The sequence below is a fragment of the Amia ocellicauda genome, chromosome 13, assembly GCF_036373705.1.
Source record: "Amia ocellicauda isolate fAmiCal2 chromosome 13, fAmiCal2.hap1, whole genome shotgun sequence".
Taxonomy (NCBI): Eukaryota; Metazoa; Chordata; class Actinopteri; order Amiiformes; family Amiidae; genus Amia; species Amia ocellicauda.
The window spans coordinates 17,627,315-17,649,384 of NC_089862.1; the positions used below are offsets into that span (position 1 = coordinate 17,627,315).

A 22,070-nucleotide genomic window follows, 5' to 3' on the forward strand; every position below is an offset into this window, starting at 1 on the left:
TACAACATACCTTCTTGTCACCATCACACACCATCCAGTTCCTAAAAACATATACATTATTTGTGCTTGGTAACATTGCTAAAACATAAAAATATCATAGAACTGTTGTGTAAGTAATTAATAATTGTTGAAATAAACATCTACAATAATTGAACAGTCTGGGGATAGCCTTTTTAAGATCTTTCACAATGCCTTTATTACAATTACATTGATTGAACACTTATCTGTAAAACAAAGTATCGGTAACAACCCTTTCATTTATATGTCCCTTTATTTTCGGTGTGAAGGAACCGGCTTTTGCATAAGAATTTACGCAATTTCTTTGCAAAACATTCAGATTATGCTGTGTGCTTCCAGCTGTAAAATAAGGCATTTGTGTTTTGTTTTTTCCTTTCTGTGTGAATGCATTTCATCAGTGTAAAGTCCTGGCAAGGAAGAAAGGTAATTAGGTTAAGCTACAGACACTAGATAAAGAGCATGTAATCAGATGCCCCGGGGAAATAGCACCATTGTGGTTGAAGACACTGCTGATTGAATGGTTGAAAGCACCACTTCATAAAACACGCTGCAAATGTTCGGTGAGATCAAACAGATCCCCCATTCCCTCTGATAATATTGTATGTTTTTATGTTTATGGTTATCAATATTGTACACATAGATATCTTTTCAATGATCCTGCAAGGTCCCGTGAGAAGAGAACAAATCTTTTGCCATATCTATAAAATAAGCTCAGGACTGCACACCAGCAAGATGTTTCATGTAGAAAAGGTCATGCTGAGAAGAATGTCACCTACACTGTGTAGCATTTGGTCATGTTGCTGTTGTAAACGATTAAGACAAAAATAGAAAAGAGAAATACAAAAAGACTGTGGGTGGGGTGGCAGGCATATAACAGGTCTATTATTTTCCATCAGACTAATGTTTACTTAGCTAGGACTTATTTTTATTCACCAGGGGTGTGCTTTAAGAGTGTTAATTAGAACTGAACAAAGGATATACTCGTCTTTAACACTTACAGTGGAATAACCCCATGTCAGTGTTTTAAACAACCAAGAAAAATTCACAGATGATGTAAAACCATTTAATAAAGAACAGGAAAGGATTCTGTAGAATTAAGTCTTTCACAATAAAGACTAATGTAGACTGAATTGAAATTGGCCAATGTATTAACTTTTGTAAGGTATCTAGTTTCCCTGGAGACTGTCTATACTCTAACATTGTAAATAAAAGTTATAATTGCCTGATATTGAACAGATTATAAATAAAATGTATTTATTTTTACATTATTTTTTACAAAAGTTATAGAAATAATTTACATCTTATCATACAAAAATACATTTGTATTAGCAAGTCAATTGTCAGATATTTACAATTCATTTAGACATATGTAATCATAAAGCTGTGATACAGAGCATAAACACAAAGGAAAGCTCATATAAATGAACTCTATAATTAATATTAAAATAATTATATGCTTTCTGTTTCAGGACATTGCATTTCTAAACAGTAATATACAGTGAGAGGCCTTGGGTTTCAATAGAAAATAAAAGCATACAGTATAAACCATTAAATAAAGCATGTCAGTACAGTACACAGATGTATTATGGTGCTCTTTTCTTAAATTAAAATTGGTGGGAATATAATCACTTAAAAATAAAAATAACAATAAAACCCCAAGGCACGATGGGGGTTACTTTCAAAGTTTTTACTCTAAATGTAACTTTCTTTTTATAATGAACAAGGAATAAAAACATAATTGTATGAATATGTTCCATTGATGTTATTAACAAATTCATAGAGGTTTAGTCAGCATGGCTTTCAGTTTTAATTGGAATAAACATCTTTGGAAGCAACTCCACTGCATTTGGTTAGATCTTAAACTGGATGTAACTGCAAACAATAAGCCAGTGCAATCCTAAGGTCTGCCCCCTCTCTGCCTCCATAAGGCACTAAAGGATTCCCAAAGGATCTCACTGACAGTCCATTATATAAATTAACACACCACCCTGTAGTAACAAAAAACCCAGATTCATGGATTCATGATTAAAGTTTCAATTTGTAAGACATCCACCGTGACAAATGAGCATGACTGTTTGCCAACACATTAATTTAATTTAAAGAATATCACCAAGAAATGTAAACGCATACTTGATTAAACTGTTCCGCCATCTTATGACAATATTGTTTTTTCATTAGAATGAAAGGAAGTAAAACCCACCAAAATGGAGTCCAAACATTTCCCACTAACATTGTGGTCAATACTTCAGTATTCTTTAAAGAAAACCTTGTTGTGCAAGGTTTGTTGAGGTTAGTTCATGTTAAAATGCTAAATGATAAATTGTGACCACTGAATATGTAATCTATCACTCACAGCTCCCTGCAAAACAGACAGGTCAAATCAACATCATGCGATTCCCTGATACAGACTGCATCAGTGAATGGCTGACAAATAAAATTTAAAAAAGTGTTTCCAAAAGACTGAAGACTGATGTGAAGGCATCTTGCATAAAGTGAATATGCACATCAAAGGATGCTCAATATTAGATACGGTATTGCATATTTCTTTATGATCAATGCTGATTCTTTAATTGATGGTATCGGTTTCAATATTCAAAGGAAAGTATGCATAAACACCCCATTAATTAACTTTCATATGAAATAATACTTTTAATAAAATGTTAATTATGGAGCTGGGATATGTATATACATATATTCATATATGTAGTCAATGCTGTATGCCATATCTTTATAGATGTGTAATTACTAAAAAATAACTTCTCTCACCATACACCCAGTTCACCTTTACCAGATTAATACACTGGATACAAATTTGTCTTCAATATTTAACTCTTGATATTCATTCACATAAAATGGTCACAATTTACACCAAAACACACTTGAATACTTCAGATGCTTTCTCTATCACCTGTCAAATGCTTGATACCAGATTTGTAAATGAAACATACATTTCAGAACTGATTTCCAATCCTGCCAAAATACATGCTATGGCAGACATATTGTACAGTATCTACTGTAAGTGAAGATAGGGAAAATAAAATAAAATACTAGAGCAGTGGCAACTTGTGACAGAGTTTTGCATATAATCCTCAACAAAAGCACTCTATGCTAATGATCAATTAATATTTAATACAATTTACGTTAAAAAAAAAGAAAAGTATTATTGAATCAGTTTAACAGTTCAGTAAAAAGAGAACCCCAGCAATTGGAAGAATAAGGTACACTTTAAAAAACATGACTTGGCAAAAACACTTGGAATGTGTTGGACTTAAACAATGTGAAGGAGAAAGACTAGATGTCAGGACAAGGCTGATATCATAGCTGATTGGTTAGTAGCACCAGAGTTTTGTGATCGATGACTACAGTTAAATGGGTGATCCACATTGATATGTACATGCAGAGCAGCAGTCATTATACCCAAGACACTTTCTTGAAGTGTTTCACAATCCGTAGTGTTCAGATTCTTCTCTCATGCTCCCATTTCTTGTTAGAAGACCAGCTTTGTGTAATTCTGAATACATGACCTCAAGTTCATCCATAAATATGAATTGCTTCATGCTTACGACTCATCGGTTACTCTTTAGTGTTCGGTATTGCCAATTAGCAAAAAAAGTTCATATCCATACATTAGAAATGTATTCCCTCGACAGTCTTTCAGTGAGTTAGAATGATGTAACATACCTGCTCCATCCATTTTGAAGTGAAGGATTCTGCTTTCTTCGTGTCCAATGTCTCACACCAGGGCATTCAGACATCCGTCTTTCAAACTGGAAAGTCTTTCATCTTTTAGAAAACTAGATGACCTTGTTACATTCCAAGCCCAAATTCTTGGGGTAAAAAAATAAGCAAATAAAAAATAAAAGCATTTAAATGATAAAAGACGGATTCCTGATTTCCACACTGTTGAATGTGAGCAGAGGGTCTGATTGCACTCACACTCTTTTGACCAGGACCTTTCTCTGGTTTGATGTGTGTTCACAGGCGGCAGCTGATGGCACTTGAGAAGAGGGAGAAACGCAGCTGGTTTCAATGAGCCCTGGAGGGAGAGCCAGCATCCTTGGCTGAAAGAGGGACAGGTCACAGGCAAGGTTTTCAAATAGCCTAGCATCACAGTCTTTTTAGGTGAACAGACTGAAGATCAATCAATACTATATACTATAATACTATAATCAAACAATACTATATATATATAGCCAATAGAAATAAACGAATATAGAGATGTTTTATACCAACCCAAAACGAGGTATATTTATTGAAATAAAAACAGCTGTCAGGCAATAAAACGCAGTGGTACAGACCATTAAATGGTAAATTGAAGCTGAACAGTCTCTTTGGCTTCTAGGTGGATAAAACAAAATTAAACGTCAAAAATAGGCAAATGTGTCAATCTCTTTGATTTTAATGTACCTCTTTGACACCTCCAAACTGCTCTTTTTAAGTATTGCTCTATAATTCAATGGCACTGAACTCTTCAGTAAATTATGTGGAACAATTGGGACCACTCAAATAATTTAGAGATTAGTTAAATTTACATAAACATCTGATTAGATTCAGAACAAGTTTTTCTGTCAAAACTTTAAATTTCGCATTAGCTAAAGCAGAGTGAATAGCCTCTCAAAATGCACATCAAATATATAAATGGGTAGTAATGGCTGCCAGCCCACTGGAAAAGCATTGCATTTAGGAGAAATCTGTGCGGTACAAAATTCACAAATGAGAATCCCACCCTCCCCCCAAATACACAAACCGCTCAGTCTCACATGTAGTATTTCTTCCCATACTAACTTAAACCTATGAGGCTAAGCTGCTGAACATCAGACTCGGATACCCGACTCGGACAGTTTGAAGACAAGCTAGATGTGATCACTTCTTCCAGAGAACCACTGTTACAAAGTAGCTTCATACACTCCCTTACAATCAAAGGCATCACTTCAGTTAACACAGCTCAGCCAGAGATGCTGTAAACTGCAGCTCTCTAGTAGCATGGGCTGGGATCCAGAGATGAAAAGCTCCTTAATGTATGTAATATAGCTGCAGATTTGGAGATTGAGGTCAGGTCAGGTCCCAGGGCAGACCTGCTCCTGCAAAGTGTGCCGCCTCGCTGTTACAGTTACTGAAATACAATCTAAATGATCGACCCTAGTGTGTATGCAGTTCTTTTCTGTGTGCTTGTTTCCAGTTTAGCCACGTGTGGTATCCACATAGGAAAGGACAATTAAGGAGATGTACTCCTTAATAAATCCTCCAAAAATTAAACGCTTACTGGATAAACATTATATTGGATAAACATTTTTTATGCACAATCTATATATCACACAGAAACCCCGTCATTACTTAAGTCAGAGATCATGATAGGATTTAGATGCTAAACCTGTAAAGGTTGTTTTATGATTAGAAAAAGGATTACACTAATTCCTGGGTTGCATGGTCTTGGCTGCAGTTTGTGTTAGGTCTTTGTGCATTTCCAGCAAGGCTGTGGACACCCTTCAATGAATAAAACATGCAGTTTACTCACCGCATTTTCCTTTGTCTTACTCGGCAGTCTAACATTAGCCTCCTCCAGGAATGCAAGTGGTGCGAGACCTTGCCTTCCATTAGCCTAAAAGATTGAAAAAATCAAATAAGGCAGGCATTTACCTAAGTAATAGCATTGTTTGTTTGATTAGTTTATGTATTTTCTGATAGGTGGAAGTTGGGATAGTGAAAGCAAAAATGGCTTAAAAATAAATTCCTAACAAAAAAAGGCAAATTAAATCTGAATGTATTTATTTTTTGTCACTATATAATTATGAAAATAAATTGCAATAAAGTCAAATTAAAATAAAATAACATGTACAATACCTTTGACAAAGCCTTGTGCAATGATGGATATAAAAGGGAATGCCCTAATATTGAAAAAAATAAAGAAAGCTGGTTTCATTGACTAGATTAACTATATAGAGTGCTGGCCTCATGGGACTGACCCAGCTTTGTGAAATACCATTTTGCTTTGGTTATGCTATTGAATACTTAATGCATGCAGAGTGTGTTATAAAGCTTTAATAAACTGCTCGGGTCTTGAACTTAAACAGTCAAGACATTTGTGAAATTACAACAGCAGCACTGATCTACCTAAAAAGTCACAGACAATTAAATATCCATTACTATGAGGCTATAGAATACATGGCTACTGACACTGAAGGGCAAATACAGTAAACAAAACAATAGGGATCATACAAGGTACACATCCAGAATACTATATGCTGTACAGCAGTTAACTGGATTACTAAAATTTACTTCTGTACATTTTAGGGTGGTTTTTATTGCACAATTTATCTCTGCAGTATGTCAATGACATTTTAAGATCTAAAATATTCAAAATGTCAGTCTGGCTGTTACTGATAAGACAGTTTCAGGTGTACTTACAATGTGCACACTAACATCAAGGCAATATATTTTACAGTGTCCAGTGCCTGTGGATTAAGTCTACAGTGATAAAAGATACAGCAAGAGAATGTTTAAAAAATATGCTTAAGGGATTAGTCTTATGTGTCTAAAAATGACTGTATAGGTGCTAAAAAATATTCAATCACTTTGATTCATAAATATTGAGGAAATATAGAAAATGTAACTGGGGAATTATTGTTTTCTCTATCAGGCAGCTTTGAGGTATGAGACGGTGATACAGCTTGTGTATAGTCGTTCTGGAGTAATGCATAGATAAAATATATAGATATTTTTAGATATTTTTATCTGCATATTTTGAAAGTGAAACTACAATGTGTGAAATGGACATGAACATGAGATAGGTTTAATGGGATTATACAGTACTTGACATTTAAATGTAACCATATTTTTAATGAAAATCTACAGTGTATGATTGTATGTAATAATAAGTATATTTTGAACACATTTAAAGAGTTCAACATTAGCCAGAATTAGGAGACAAATCATTACAATTCTGCACATGATGGGCAAACTGAAAAGTCAACTATTGTATAGCTGGTTTCACAGCATTTCACAGCCCAGACTCTTCACGGGACACTGTGCAAAAACAAAGACATCTTTGTACTGTAGAAACAGCAAGACTTTCAATCTGAATGTGACTGCTGGTCCCATAGAAGGGGGAAAGCAATACACTTTAGGGAGGCCTGAATAAGGACTGGGAAGCAGAGTGCCTTTGCCATATTGAGGAACATAAAAAATAAAGTTGGTCAATTTCCAATCCCATTATATGGCTGTCGCAAAGAGAAAAAGAAACAGACAACCATTTTAAGAAGACTACCATGCAACCTCTTACGGTTATTGATTTAAAGTATAGCTTTGTATACCATTGAAGCCATGACAACCTTTCATCTAAACTACTACAATGACTTCTACTAGAGAAACCACAGCAACCTCTGTCATCTAATGTAATAACTACACTATAAGACTGCAAATTTCGAATTCACATTTCATTATTTACATAATGCTACAGAAAGTTTGCTCTAAAGGGGCAGTGAAGCCATTTCATAGCTAAACACATGAACAATGACAAAGTAACAGTTTTAATTATACTGTGACCAATGAACGCATTATTCCAGGTAGAACTCATAGAATTACTAAAATGCAGTGTTACAGAATATAGTGCTCCAGCATATACACGTAAAATAAACTGATCATAGGGGCTAGAATGACAAATTGGAATACAAAAAAAATAATAAAACATTTAATTGGAGTGGAACTGTCTAGTTTTTGCTTTTAAGTCATCTTTCACAATGTATTTGTCAACTAAACAATCTTTAAAAAAAGAAAAAAAAAAAAAACTAATTTCCTGTGACCCTTCATCATAGCAACTAGGACTCAATCAGCATGCATCTGGATTGGTGGCCTGACTGGGTTCTTGAGCACTAATCACCCTTGCTGCGTTTGCCTCCTGTGTTTGCATGAGCTCATTAAAATTACAGCAATTACAGCTTTACTGCACAGGAATACAGATTCTTGGGAGATATTCACACACAAGTTCTCACCCAAAGCAAGTATATGCACATGTAAAGTATTACAAACTGCTAAAACTGATTTTTATTTTTGCATTGAACTAACAATAATCATGCATGCTCTATCGATGATTACTCATTTTCTGAACCATGAGCACCAATCCAATCTGCTCAGCATTAGTCCTACTGGTAATTAGCAGAATCTCTCCAGGACTCAGCGGCTGATCTATTACCAGCGGGCCACCCACAGCCCTGCTGCTTTTTATCTGGGTGCTCTGTACTCAATGTCTCTGATATGCACCACATACGTTTTATATCAGCTTGAATAAAAGAGTAGGCCAAGTGAATGCATAAGTAAATAATCTCATGATAATTTATTTCCAGTAAACACAAATGGGGGAAAATTCATTTCAATGGTTTTTCATTTTACATAAACTACAGCTATTGAGTAGAATGTTGTCCATGTTGTCTCTTAGTAGATCTGTGCCTTAAACTGCTTGTGAGTATTTACAAGTAATGGGAAGCAGTTTTGCTCTGGGGTACAAATCTATGAAAATCTTCTGAGTGAGCCTGGCATTTTAAAAGGAGCCCGAAGAGGTGCCCTGAATGTACGACAGTGTGAGCATATGGATTGTTCAAATATATATCAAAAGCATACTAAGATTACAGCAAAGTATATAATCTTTCTGTGGGTTAATTCAGTGTTCAACAAACTCAAATTGATTTTTACTAAATGCAGGACAGAATAACATTATTTCAAAAGAAGGGCATGAATACTTGCATCTCAAACAGTCTGTACTCTAAAGCATCAATTCTCAAAGTTGGGGTCGCCTGATACGCAAATTAGGTCTGAAACTGATTTTAAAATATCTGCAAAAACATTTACAATTGAACATTATGCAAAATACGAAGCGCACTTCATCAACAACCTGCGGACCGCGGACTTCGTCGGCACATCAATTTCCCTCACCCCCCAACTGCACTCCGTCAGCTTATATACACAGCTCTGGAAAAAATGGAGACCACTTAACATTGATTTCTGAAATTGGAGTGGTCTCAATTTTTTCCAGAGCTGTGTGTGTGTGTGTGTGTGTATATATATATATATATATATATATATAATTGTGTCGTGACATTTATCAAGTTTGAAAATGGGGTTGTCAATAGTAAAAGTTTGAGAACCCCTGCTCTGAAGTATAACCCATACTGACTGTTGCTCCCCTGGTGGAGATGTGCAGATCAGAAACTCAGATGGCAGACTGAAATGCGAGTGGAGGCTCCCACTGCAAACGCTACGGTACCAGTGACGGTACTTACTTCAGCCTCACAGAAGCCATCCCTCCTGGGTTTTCCAAACACCCACACTGGGTCCCCTTCTTTGAACGCCAGCTCTCGACTTGGGTGAATATTGGGGCTGTCCTTCAAGGGACTATAGTTGTAGATGGCAACAAACTGCAATAAAGATCCCGGGAGATATACAGCATGTTACACATAGAGAACAATTTTGAAGGGTTAGGAATGTAAAGTCAAACTGTTCAACAAAGTCAAACCTCAAAAACATCCCTCTAGGGGTGACTTATGGAGAGCTAATCATAACCTTCCTGGTTATTCAAATTGTGGTCTGATGCTTATTTGGAAATACTTCCTCTCTGCATGGTTTTGCAAATATTTTTACATTTTCTGGTGTAAATGAAATTGTATTACCTGCTTGTAAAACACAAACAACTTTATTTGGGGTTGGATTTCCTACAAGACTCAAACTGTCTTCCCCCAGATCTGACGGCAACCAACCCTGCCTCAAATCTCACCTGAACTCAGATTGGGCTTCAATATGTGCAGGCTGAAAACTTCACATACATTGTTATTACCACCCTGAGATTTCCTGCACTTAACATCTGTAGTCCATTATCCAGTGAGAGTCTGAACTCCACATGAACTGAACTAAGAGTTTTACCGCAGCCACTAGCTGACTGACTGACCTACATTTCTTTTGCCACCATTGGTAAAATCCCAGCCTATGGCTGAAAAATGGTTACTATGGTAATTCATTTGCAACGTCCCTCAAATCAGCTACCTCACTTAAACTCAGCATCCCTAAAAAATATTTTAAATTATTATTTCAATTACATGCAAAGTGTATTGGCAGTTCAAGAGACAACAAAGCAAAGCCATTCATGAGAAAAGTTCTTCCTGTCTTAAACAAAGGATGTTTTATTTTTGAGTCTGTTAAAAATACCAATGCTGACTTACAATAAACATCAATGGATTTGGGAGAAATATGGGATGATTGGAAAAAATCCCAATAAAATAGAGGTATTAAGATCTGTTTATGATATACATGTATATAAATCTGTCTAGTTGAGAAACCCTTAGGGCCATTAGGCTTGGTTAAAAAGATCCTTAACCTACCATAGTTGGTTTCACACGAGCCCTTAGAGAAGATGATTTCAGGTTCTGGAAATAAACATATGCAGTATACATATACTCACAATTACAACAAGTAATGTACTTTTGACAAATTTTCCATGATACTTCTGATAGCTGACAAGCAAAATAAAAATAAAATCATAAAATACACTTTCGATGCAAAGAATTAATATTTTTATATGGATTCCTCATAAGTAGCCCATCTTACAGTATTTAAAATATTCCTTAGTCCTGGTATGTCTACTATACAGAGGGAGATAGAAGTGCCACCAACAGAAAATAAGATATTCAAATGCAGGTGCTGTGCTCTACAAGAAGCGGGATATTAGTCAGTCGCAGCGCATTAATAATTCAGCACCTTTTCTAGGTCTAAAGTGGGTAAATCAGAGACGATGCAGGAAAGAAACAATGGCAGTGCTCTGGGAAGAAAGGAATGATTTAAAGAGCTGCTGACTTTGATTAAACTGAAGATCATAAAGGACATAATAAGGCACATGTTTAAAATCAGGACAATCTCTTCCCTGCATTGAACTAGGTTTTAAGATAAACACCACAGTCAAAAAATAAGAGATTTTAAGTTCACAACATTGATTTTATTCTCTGTCATGTAAATCCATTAATGCCCTATCTCTTTAGTTTGGTCATAAAAGACAAAGTGTGCTGTTTAGTCATCTTGGTGTTTTATATTACTGTTCTGAACTCACAGGCTGCCCGCTGTGCTGATAAGAGTGAGGAGTCCAGAGGTCTGGAGAGGACAGCTCCGGCCCAGCAGGAGAGATGGGGCTCTGGAAGTGAGCATGAACTTTCTCAGAGAACAGCCCGTTGGCTCCTAGAGTCTGGACACTGATTTGAAACGAAACTGACAGGTCGACATTTTCCAGCACAGCCTGAAAGACAGATTTGCCAATATATACAAAATTAATATAATCTAGTCCTGGTGTGAAAACTATGCATCTGCCTTGCAGGTAAAAACAACTGAAAATAGTAATCTAGTAATCTGTGTAATTGCAGAAAAAGTTAACCCTTGCATATACAATGAGTAAGTGAATATTCATTCATGTGTTTCACCACAATCTTGTAGTAGTAGTCAAATTATTTATACACAAAACTCTTTATACAAAAAGAAAATGTATTTATATATTTATTTAATATATATACAGTTGGGTCCATAACTTTGTGGAGAGTGACACAACTGTCATCATTTTGGCTCTGTACACCAGCACTTTGGATTTGAAAGGACACAATCAAGATGTCCTTTAAGTGTAGACTTTCATCTTTAATTTGAGGGTAGTTACATCCAAATTGGGTGAACGGTGTAGGAATTACACCCATTTGTATACGTGTTCCCCCAATTTTAGGGGCTCAAAAGTAATTGGACAATCTAACTTAATCATGAATTAAATTGTGAGTTTCAATACTTGGTTGCAAATCCGTTCCAGTCAATGAAGTCTGGAACCCATAGACATCACCAGATGCTGGGTTTCTTCCCTGGTGATGCTCTTCAGTTCCTGCTTGTTCTTTGGGCATTTGTTTCCTTTCAAATCCACTGCAGTGGCATAACAGAGCCAAAATGATGACAATTGTGTTACTGTCCAAATATTTATGGACCTAACTGTACATACACACACATCTCTCAGCTGTTTAAACATTATGGATTTTAACAGCTAAATGGAAACTCTAAGAACAATGGGCATAAACTGTATTATTGAATAACAGCAGATTACCAACTAGTGTTTAGCCTGAAGATCTTTCACACATTCTGAGAGATTAGAGAGACACTAAGGGCTTAAATGATTCGAACTCATCCTTCCAGTCCAGCTCTAAATATGGTCTGAGCTGCAATTAACCTCCAGCTTCTTGTTCCTCAGCTTTCACAGTGTGAGTTCTCGCCATGTCCATTCTGGCGAGTGTTATATCTGACATCTGCGCTGCAGCACAAGTCAACTGCTCACCTTAGTGCAAGCTGAGCTCATCACTGATTTGTGGAATTCCCCATCAACATAGATCTGCAATTACAGAATGGTATTATATTAATTACTTTTTAACTCTATAAAAGTCTGTCAGGGTCGTTTTACTCTCTTCAGTCACATGCAGAGCACTGGAGCAACTGTCAGCCTATGTCACTATCTGGTATTGATTATAAACAAACACAGACCACCTCTCTCAATGAAATGTGTCACACCCTGACGGCCATGTCTGACAATTGAATCCCTATATACCAAAACCAACAGGAATGAGCTTTGTCTGATATATTAACATACAATAGGACACTTGTAACCTATTTAGGAACAAAGACACTGTCTGCACCGGTTAGTATAAAGCACTGTAGGTTATAAATAGCCCGTATATGAGAGGAGAATTGCTGTCCTGGTTTCAAAGTCACGTACTACATCAGCTGAAGCTGTGGGTTATCTAACAGGGAGTAATTAATCATAGCAAGGGTGAGGAGTTTATTTTAGGGTCGTGCGAGGTGCTGAAAATATCTATACGAGACCGTGTACTGAAGGAGGACACAAAGAGTGTGATGCTGGAGACCCTCGGAGCTGGCTTCACTGGTGACACTGTCAGTAGGGCAGCCCGGGAATATTTTTAGCAAGAGAAGCATCAGCTTTACTGATTGGCAGACAAGACAATTCTAGGTTGACTGTATTCCCTGTAGTAATTCATTAGTGGAATAAAGAGAGCACTGTAGAATACCTAAATATAAAGCAATGAAATAGAAATTCAGCATGGGGATTTTATATATATATATATATATATATATAAAAAAATCACCCTACAGTATGCTACTGGGTTGATCTCAAAATAAATGAACAGCATGCATTCCCACAGCGTTTTCCTTTACACTAAGGGCAATATATAGCTACATTAATGCTTCATACTGTTTTCCAGTCAGGAAATGATTCTCACACAGCTAGAAAGAGGTATAGTAAAAAGGTTTGATATTAAACTTTAAAAGCTACTGGTTCATCCAGATTGACATTTTTATTTTTAGAGAATAAACTTCAAAATTCAAATGGAGCAACAGCTCAAGAGATCATACCCTGTAACCATAAACAAAGATGCCGTTACTGCAGCCGAGCTCATCGAGAGGAGGTCTTTCCCAGCCAATCATGAGGCTGCTGTGGCCCACAGTCTTTACAATCTCCACGGAGCCAACGGGCAAAGGGGGTTCTGGGTGAAAATACAAAGAGACCAGAATGTAACGTCCCAATTAAAACATTGCTCCAGTTTTCAAAAGCTATGGTATGAAATTACAAACAAATTACATTTTAATTAAAGACATAAATCTACTGAAATTAAACATGTATACGTTTTGGACTGGCATGTTTAATTCTTCATAAGGAAAGCTATGTTATTGGTTTTGTGGAAGGGAATGTCGAGGAAAACTAAAATAGCTAAAGTAGGTCTATCATTTTGACAGGGATACATGTTAAATTCAACCCACATTAGTCCAGTGATGTAAAGCTAATGTGACATATATAAAGTGTACATACATGTTTCATACTACAGTGCACTTGGGGAAAAAGTGGGGGTGCTTTTAAGACATCTTACCATACAACAATAGCACAAACTCAATTGAATAGCTATCCCATTACCTGTTACCTTTATATTTCTTCAGAGGAATTGTATCTAAAATGCAGCAATTAAAATATGATCAGTTCTCAAATGTAGTTAAGTTTGAGGGATGGGGATGAGAGATACGACAATCACAGGTGTGATAATGCAAATGCATGCAAAAAAGCTATCAGCTGTTCAAGGCTACATAGATTCACTACACACACAGACCCAATATTCAGTGTGCTCACATCTTTGATTAATTACCTCAGCCCCCCTCAACGAACAGCATTTGACTACGTGTGGTACACAGGGACGCGATTTCTTCTGAGGGAGTAACTGTGGTAACAGAACTGCTTTAGACAGCTCTCGAGGCAGCCTGCAGCTTATTTATGTTCGGAAGCTTATAAGGCATCAGCACATACATTTAATTAGTTTTGCCTGTTTTACATAACACCAAGCAATAATAAGACTTTCAGCAATTAATTTCAGTGTGTAGTGCTTACTGTAACAGTTTTTATGTGCACTCCTTCAACACTCAATTTTACAAACTGCAATCCAATACATGTACTAAACCAAACGGGCACACAAGCAATCGAGCAATCGGTTCAATCAGTGTTTACAGTAGTTCAGTCTTGTTTGCTACATTTTATTTAATGAAGCCAATTAACTACAGACCAAATATTTGTGGATTACTTGAGGTAGATCACTGAAAACATATCTTAGGAATTCAAAACAGCTTTATTTTCCTAAACATTCAAGTAAAAGGTATTAAAAATAAACTAGGGAAATTTTAAAATAAATTTAGCACATATTGCTAACAGGAGATCAGCATTAGCAGCTTTAAAGAATGTGAAATAACTTAAATCTTGTTGATATTGTATTTAACAGCAGAGATGTTTTGTTTTTGTTTGAAGAAAAAAACTCTCATTAAGCAAAATCCATTTCAATATGTTCAATGACTTAAGATTCATTTTGAAGTGCTTTGTCTTCCCCCTTTCTCTTTGCTGTGGGGTTGTATGTAAGTGTGTGTTTGCAGGGACTTCAGGAAGAAGCTGATGATGCATTGACTCATTAATCACAGGCAGACCATATCATACATTTGAAATAAATGACCCTGTTTCCAATTATAGGTTGCTGATAAAATCAAAGAGTTCTAACCAAGAGCATTTCCAGCTAATGCCCTTTCCTTTTAAAGGAAACAATTATTTCAAACCCTTTCAGAGTGATCCTATTGAATTACAGAAGTATCTTTAAATTAAGATAATATAGAGTTGCAATTTGTATTTGTAACTCTACTGTCTTAAATATTTCGCTAAATTCAAAACTATAGGTCAAGAAAAATTGTAAATACAATACTACTCATATACAAATTCTACAAATAGTTACCAGTTTAAGCATTCTGAATTTATATAATTGTAATTGTGGAGTGTAGTTATCTTGCTTAATACCTACCAATCTGTAATCTTGAAGAAAATGTTTCACCCCAAACACAAGTCATAAGTTACTAAACAGATGATAATGCAGGAATTCTGAAGAACTGATACAACACAAGTTTGTATTCTTGTTTTCTCATGTTGCGGTGCTAATAATATTCCATTTAAAAACACCATGTGATATGATAAGTAGTTATTTTTATTTCCTCCTCACTAGACTGTGAAAAGAACCTGTAGCCTGGCTTGTTTTTTTATGACCTTTATTATTGGTATTAAAAACAATATTTAAATTTGATTTGGGATAAAACTATTTTCTGCTCACTTGCACACAGAACACTGAAGTGCACATTGTATAATTATATGAAGGCTGAGGTCTTCAAGTTATAACACTGGAGGGAAGTCACAATGTTACTCTTTCATTCACAATTTGTTTACAGAGCCCCACTGCATTAATTAAACCAGAGAAGTTTAACCTCATTGATACACAAAACCTTCCATTAATTAAACATTTCTGCATGCCAGTATAATGTCAGCAGGAACCAAATCACATAATCCACACCGAGTTCCCTGAAGTGGATGTCTTTTTAGTTTTTGAATATGTTTTAAGGTCTGTACATAAGTGCTTCTCTTTACTGATGATAATTTAAACTATGTAAATGATATATTTTTTACAAGGTTGCTGTAGTTGTCAGGCAAAATCATTTGGCATAGGTTTGGTTATGTTTCCTTGGTTATTACTATCATAACAACTACAATTGCATGTTTTCTGGTGTGCACATTTCAGGCTAAACAAACAAACGGATTGCAAAATGAAAATGAACATGAACATTTATTATGGTTTGGCCAAGAGTGGATTATATTGGGTCATACAGACATGTACAGTAATGGCTGGCACTTTGACATTTTGCATTCACTGCTATTGCCTATAACCCTAAAACCACAACAGATTTTAATGTTGTGCCATAATTGCTACATACATTTCACAGGTTTGGTTCCATATATATGGTTATTACTGCCATAGAAAAATAGTTTTACAGCTGTGTTGCCTGTGCAGAGATTTTGAGCCAATTTAACCTATAAACAAACCAGTGGCAAACATTTAAAATTGTATAATCTCTATCTGTAAGTACTTTATTTGTCAGTAAATTAATCACTGTCCTTATTAACCAAATTAAATCGTTATGTGTAAGAGACAAAAACAGATTTATGGATACAGTTAATACAAGAGATATGATAGGAAAACAAAAGTATGTCATGATTGAGTGCAGTTGGTGGTATGTCTGGTCAGTTTCATGTAGAATCTGACAAGATTTAAATGTGTGAGTCTAGGAATTGTACTGGAGTCTAGCTCAGCATATGTATGTGATGTCTGGGTACATGAGACAATCACAGTGTGGACGTAAGTGCTCAAGGGTAAAGCTACACACCAGTAAGAGAACACAGACGGAGCTTGAAAATGACTTCCCATCAATCCATAGAAACATAGGAAATTGTCCTGGACAGACAGTATCATCCAGTGTATTTGTATTTGTCTTTAAAATGCTCTTCTAATGAAACTTCTTATTATTTACAATGTTGTGGTAACAGGAAATTCTTTAACAGATGTACCAATGATGTCTACCTTTTTAGATGGATTCATTGAGAAAATTATTTAAAAAGGAAACCATGAAAAACAAGTAAACCCCACCCCTTTTTTATTACCTTGTTTTGCTCTTATTGATCTGCCTTCTGGAAACAGGGCATTGGAGACTATTCCCTTGCCATCCTGCCCCTGGCTCCTCAGAAGTGACAAGTCTGACAAATTGCTCCTCATTGCAGCTGCTGCGGCAGAGCAATTTGCATCATCCCTGGAGAGCCATGCGTTATTGAGTATGACTCCAGCGTCTCGGCTGACATTTCTCCTGCTCAGCTCACTGAGACGACCCTGCCCCTCCCCTCCCAGAGACTTGGAGAGAGTGGGGCACTTCAGATCTGCCACCTCTTCCTGCTGCTGTGACAGTGAGAGGCCGGATGTGCCCTCCTGGACCAGACAGGGAGTCGAGACCGAACTGTGGTCCGTCTCGGGGCTGGAATCGGACGTGGCCGACGAGACTACCTGAAACATGAGGGTGCGATTAATCACAGCACTTTATAATTAAGTAGAATGAAATGCCACCAAAGGTCCTGTAGGTAATTAAATATTCTCTTTCAAAGGCCTTAAACAGTATGCCAGTCAAGTGCATCCAACGGACCAGTCATTATACGAGATCAGGTGGCTGCTTACGATACATTTATTTGACAATTGCACTCTCTTGATGCCCATAACTCACCTTATTTTGACTTAAATAAAAACATGGCTTCTAAGACCAAGGACTGAACAAATTGTTTAGGATATAACAGTCCTCCCTGAGACTGCAGACAAAGCTTCCATCTCTGATAGAGGCTTAAGCTACACTATGTTGCTTCTTTTCCATTTACGTTTTAGAAATAAAAACATCTTATATGACCATTTCATTTCAGAAATCTCACACACTGCTTTTATGATGTTATTTAGTAATGTATGTACTTTTTCACCACACCCTTTACAGACATGCAGAATGTGAGGATTCTATGTGCTTATTTCTAAATTTGTAGGTATTCTAACACTAACCAACTCCAAGATGAGAACTGCAAAGAATGGTTAAGCTACACTTTGACATGCAGAGACAATTTAAAGGAAACCGAAGAGCAGTGATGTATGTGTTTACCTGGTAATTGCTGCAATGTGATTTCAGTTGATGATGGAGATTGATGATCCTCTCAGGACTGGTTAACCTTGGTCTTGGACTGGAACACTTATTGTGAATGGGGGACGCTGGCTGTAGGTCCTCCGTTTCTATTAGGAAACAAGCAGGAACCAGCCCAACTTCTCCTTTCACCTCTGCATGGTACAACCCATGACTGTCAGGAACTCCAGTGACCTGTACTGCTTCCCCCGCAGAGAGTGGTAGCTGGAATGAAAAACCCAGGTTTCAGAGATCCCACATATTGTGAGGCACTGAGCGCAATTCAATGCTTTTTACCTGGTCAGTTTGAGGTGCAGAGACATTCCTAAAGCGCAGTGGCATTCCAAGTGATACTATCTCTACATTAATGCAGTGTTGAAAATAATGTGATAATGTTTCACCCTGAGAAATGTTGCAGTTCCAAATTAAATGTGATGTTTATGTAATTCTCAGTCAATCTGCATAATGCTTTTGTTGGGAAAGCACAAGCTTCTTATCCATTTCCCAATACCCCAGTTAATTATGCACCAGAAACTGACTGTCCAGAAAGCAGGTTATTAGAGTTGTATGGACCTGATCTGTGACTTCAGATATTCATTCTCCCATTCGCACTTTCATGACGTTTGTTTTATAACTGCAATATTTCTGAAACAGGGCTGTGACTAATTGCAAAAGAAATGCTACATACACCATGATACCATGATGATGATCCAGTTATATACTTATATACACATGCACACGCAATTACCCAAATACACACAAACAGGACAGATAGATGCATATGTAGCGAGACCATTGTTTTCTGCGAGTTCAGCAAATACTTTAGATTTACAGTGTCAACTCAACTTAAACATCACTCTTTCCACATGTGTTCAGTTTGGATGGATTAAGTGATTATCTGTCAGTTTACCCTGCAGAATAAAATTTCATGCTACTTCCTTACATCCTACACATTAGTATAAAACAACTGGTCCTCCTCTTTAGTTGCAAACATTAGTTAAATACGGGTGTCCGCAATGAGACTCACAGTGGGCAGCACTGTCCTTGGCATGTCAGGGGAAGGAGAGAAGTCCATTCTAGCTACACAGGACCTGAAGCTGAGACACCCATCGAGGTCTGGGAGGCTCCCTCTGCCACTGGATAGAGAGCTCTGCAGCGGCCCTGGATCACAGGCAAGAATCAACAGCTGCTTGTTACCAATACAGTTCCTGCTACACTGTTCAAGACTGAGGAGAACTTGTGATTCATGTGACTATCCTTTCATATTTTTGACATATTTTGACAGATATGCTGAAGTATATGCTAAATATTACACATTATACAATACCAAGTGGAGCAACTAGACTTGATTTTATTAGGAGAAAGGAAAACAAAAAAAGATATAAAGCCAATAAAGATATAAAGACTATTTCAGGACCATAATTATCTTGCCGATTTCTCTCTCATGTTCTGAATGTATACTTGCCTTCTTCTTCACTACTCCTTGCATTCTCCCAAATATCCTTATGAAGGCCCTGCAATAAATGGAGATGGCATTAATTTGAAAAAGTGACAAATTTATACTAGTAGCTCTAAAGGAAGGCAATTTCAGTAATAAACACTTAGCTTGCTTTCATCCACTTCGTGAGATTGGACTACAAAAAGGCTCCAATATTGTATCTGACAGCACTCGAATTGAAATTTATGATCATAATTGTGGAATTAAGAACAATTGCATTTCAGCTTGCTTTCTCTTTCGAACAATATAGTAATTTACAGCAATAACTAAACCGAGCATCACTTAGGAAGTGTATACACAGTATATTTAAATACGAAGATCATAGTATATGAGGGTTGCTACATTAGGAACCACCCTGATATATTTTCCACGCCATGCCTCTGTCTTTTCTACACAGGAAACATCTTTCTTGAAATGGTGCAATACATATACTTTTATGAGCTCAAACTGCGACTTGGACTGGGAGCGTTGGTGTGTGTCGTGTGTTTTATTGGATCGTGCTGTAGAGGGATGTGTGTTAAGTGTCAGAGACTCCCACAAGAGTTTTTTTTCCTTTTTCATTTTATGTCCTTCTTTTGCCCAAAGCACCGCAAAGGGATTTTTTTTTATCAAACTGGACCTCGGCTAATAAAACCCCTGCACCGTGTCTACCCCCCTCATGGTGCCACAATATATACGCTAAAATCTACGGCCTCCTTATTACAGGTCGTCCCTGATTTTATCTTCCCATTTATCATGAGGTCTTCTGCTGGGTCTTTTCACCCCTTTATATCCATGCGATAGCTTCCTTTATTCATCTTTGATCAGTTCTTCTTGCAATGTGTCAAGCCCATTGCCATCTGAACATTTGCACTCTTTCAATAATGTCATATATATACAGTTAGGTCCATAAATATTTTGACAGTGACAAATGGGCATCATTTTGGCTCTGTACATCACCACAATGGAATTGAAAGGAAACAATCAAGATGTGCTGTAAGTGTATACTTCATCTTTAATTTGAGGGGAGTTACATCCAAGTTGGGTGAACAGTGTAGGAATTACACCCATTTTTATGCGTGTCCATTGTGGTGGCATACAGAACCAAAATGACAATTGTGTCACTGTCCAAATATATGGACTTAACTGTATATCTATCTCTATATCCATCTTTGTAAAATGAAAGGCATCCAAACACTTTGCTCAGCATGAGGAAAGACATTCCTGTGGGATTATCCACTCCTCCACATTACTCTCAGAGCAGAGTGTAGTTGCAGGATGTTTCCGGGAGGGTGATGTGGACATGCTTCATGTTTTCAGTGACCATTTCCCAATGTCTGCATTGTTGGTGCAATTACTTGGTTGCCATGTGAAGGAGTGAAAGTGCTAGAGTACTCCATCAGCACGGTGTCATTCACCAGGTCTTCAGCCTCCTCAATCAGCCTGAAGTCAATGAAGCCATGCCTGCGCAGCACCCTCACCAACTGAAGGATGAGGCTGTGGCGCTCATGGCATTTCTGGACCACACAGGCCAGCTTGGCCTAATGAAATAGGAATTAATTAAGGAGAAACAAAGGAACATGTATCAAAATATCAACCAGATAGAACACTATCATACAAACAATCTAAAATGGCATTCAATGATATTACCATTCTGTGCAATTAAACAAAAACTTATCTTAACAATGGAAAAATGCTTTGGAGAAATTCAGTTATAAAGAAATACAACAATTATAAAGGCTTTATCTACTGAACTAGTTCCCATGGTAACATGTTATAGAGGTAGCAACAGGCTTCAAACAAGCCTATTCAAACTTGGAAACATTAGGTAGTATTTTATGACTGCTGTGTCTAAAAGGGAAAGCTAAGCATTAAATAAAAATAGAAGCTCTGCCTAACCAATGAAAACATCTGAATAATACTACCAAGGTTTTATTTGATTAGGACTGCAAGTGAAATATCTGTAAATGACTGTTGGAAGCAAATAATGCTACTGTGTTATGCTCTTTCATGTGACAGTTTGTGTTAGATTCTGCCCAGATGAGAAAACACTGAGGGGTTTGACATGAGCATGAGAATGACAGGCAGCAACAACAATGCATATGTCACAGGAAGAGACTATCCAATCAATTTTTTGTAATAGTTTGGACAAATGTAAAATGTTTCAATTGAATTCAAACATTACAACAACATTTTATTTAAAGAATGTGTCAAAGTGAGCTTTTTATAGTGCTGTGATTTCCCTTCCAGCTGCTAAGAGCTCTCAACTCTTACACTATTACCTGCAGTGATGCTGAAATTGCCCTGCCATCAAACTTCCATTATAATAATTTTACCTTTTTTTTTTTAATAAACAGCAGTTGTCGCTTAGCAACAAGTCTCTAAAATGCTAGACTGAAACATTTGACATAATAAATACCATTCTCTGAACTAACCTCCCCCAGTCTCAGTATAT

General features: G+C 36.8%; 1 protein-coding gene across 1 annotated transcript in view; it reads right to left on the minus strand.

The window, feature by feature from the left end:
• Positions 1–22: 22 nt before the first annotated feature.
• LOC136766329 (putative leucine-rich repeat-containing protein DDB_G0290503) overlaps positions 23–22,070 on the minus strand; it is a 35,841-nt gene continuing 13,793 nt past the window's right edge. The window contains exons 15-26 of the mRNA XM_066719741.1: positions 20,974–21,156; positions 19,604–19,652; positions 19,166–19,299; positions 18,121–18,363; positions 17,096–17,489; positions 13,444–13,574; positions 12,353–12,406; positions 11,105–11,287; positions 10,383–10,427; positions 9,291–9,425; positions 5,534–5,617; positions 23–4,079 (exon numbers count right to left, since the gene is read on the minus strand). Coding sequence (XP_066575838.1) covers positions 3,951–4,079; positions 5,534–5,617; positions 9,291–9,425; positions 10,383–10,427; positions 11,105–11,287; positions 12,353–12,406; positions 13,444–13,574; positions 17,096–17,489; positions 18,121–18,363; positions 19,166–19,299; positions 19,604–19,652; positions 20,974–21,156 — 1,764 coding nt within the window. The 3' untranslated portion in view covers positions 23–3,950. The remainder of the gene's footprint in view (positions 4,080–5,533; positions 5,618–9,290; positions 9,426–10,382; positions 10,428–11,104; positions 11,288–12,352; positions 12,407–13,443; positions 13,575–17,095; positions 17,490–18,120; positions 18,364–19,165; positions 19,300–19,603; positions 19,653–20,973; positions 21,157–22,070) is intronic.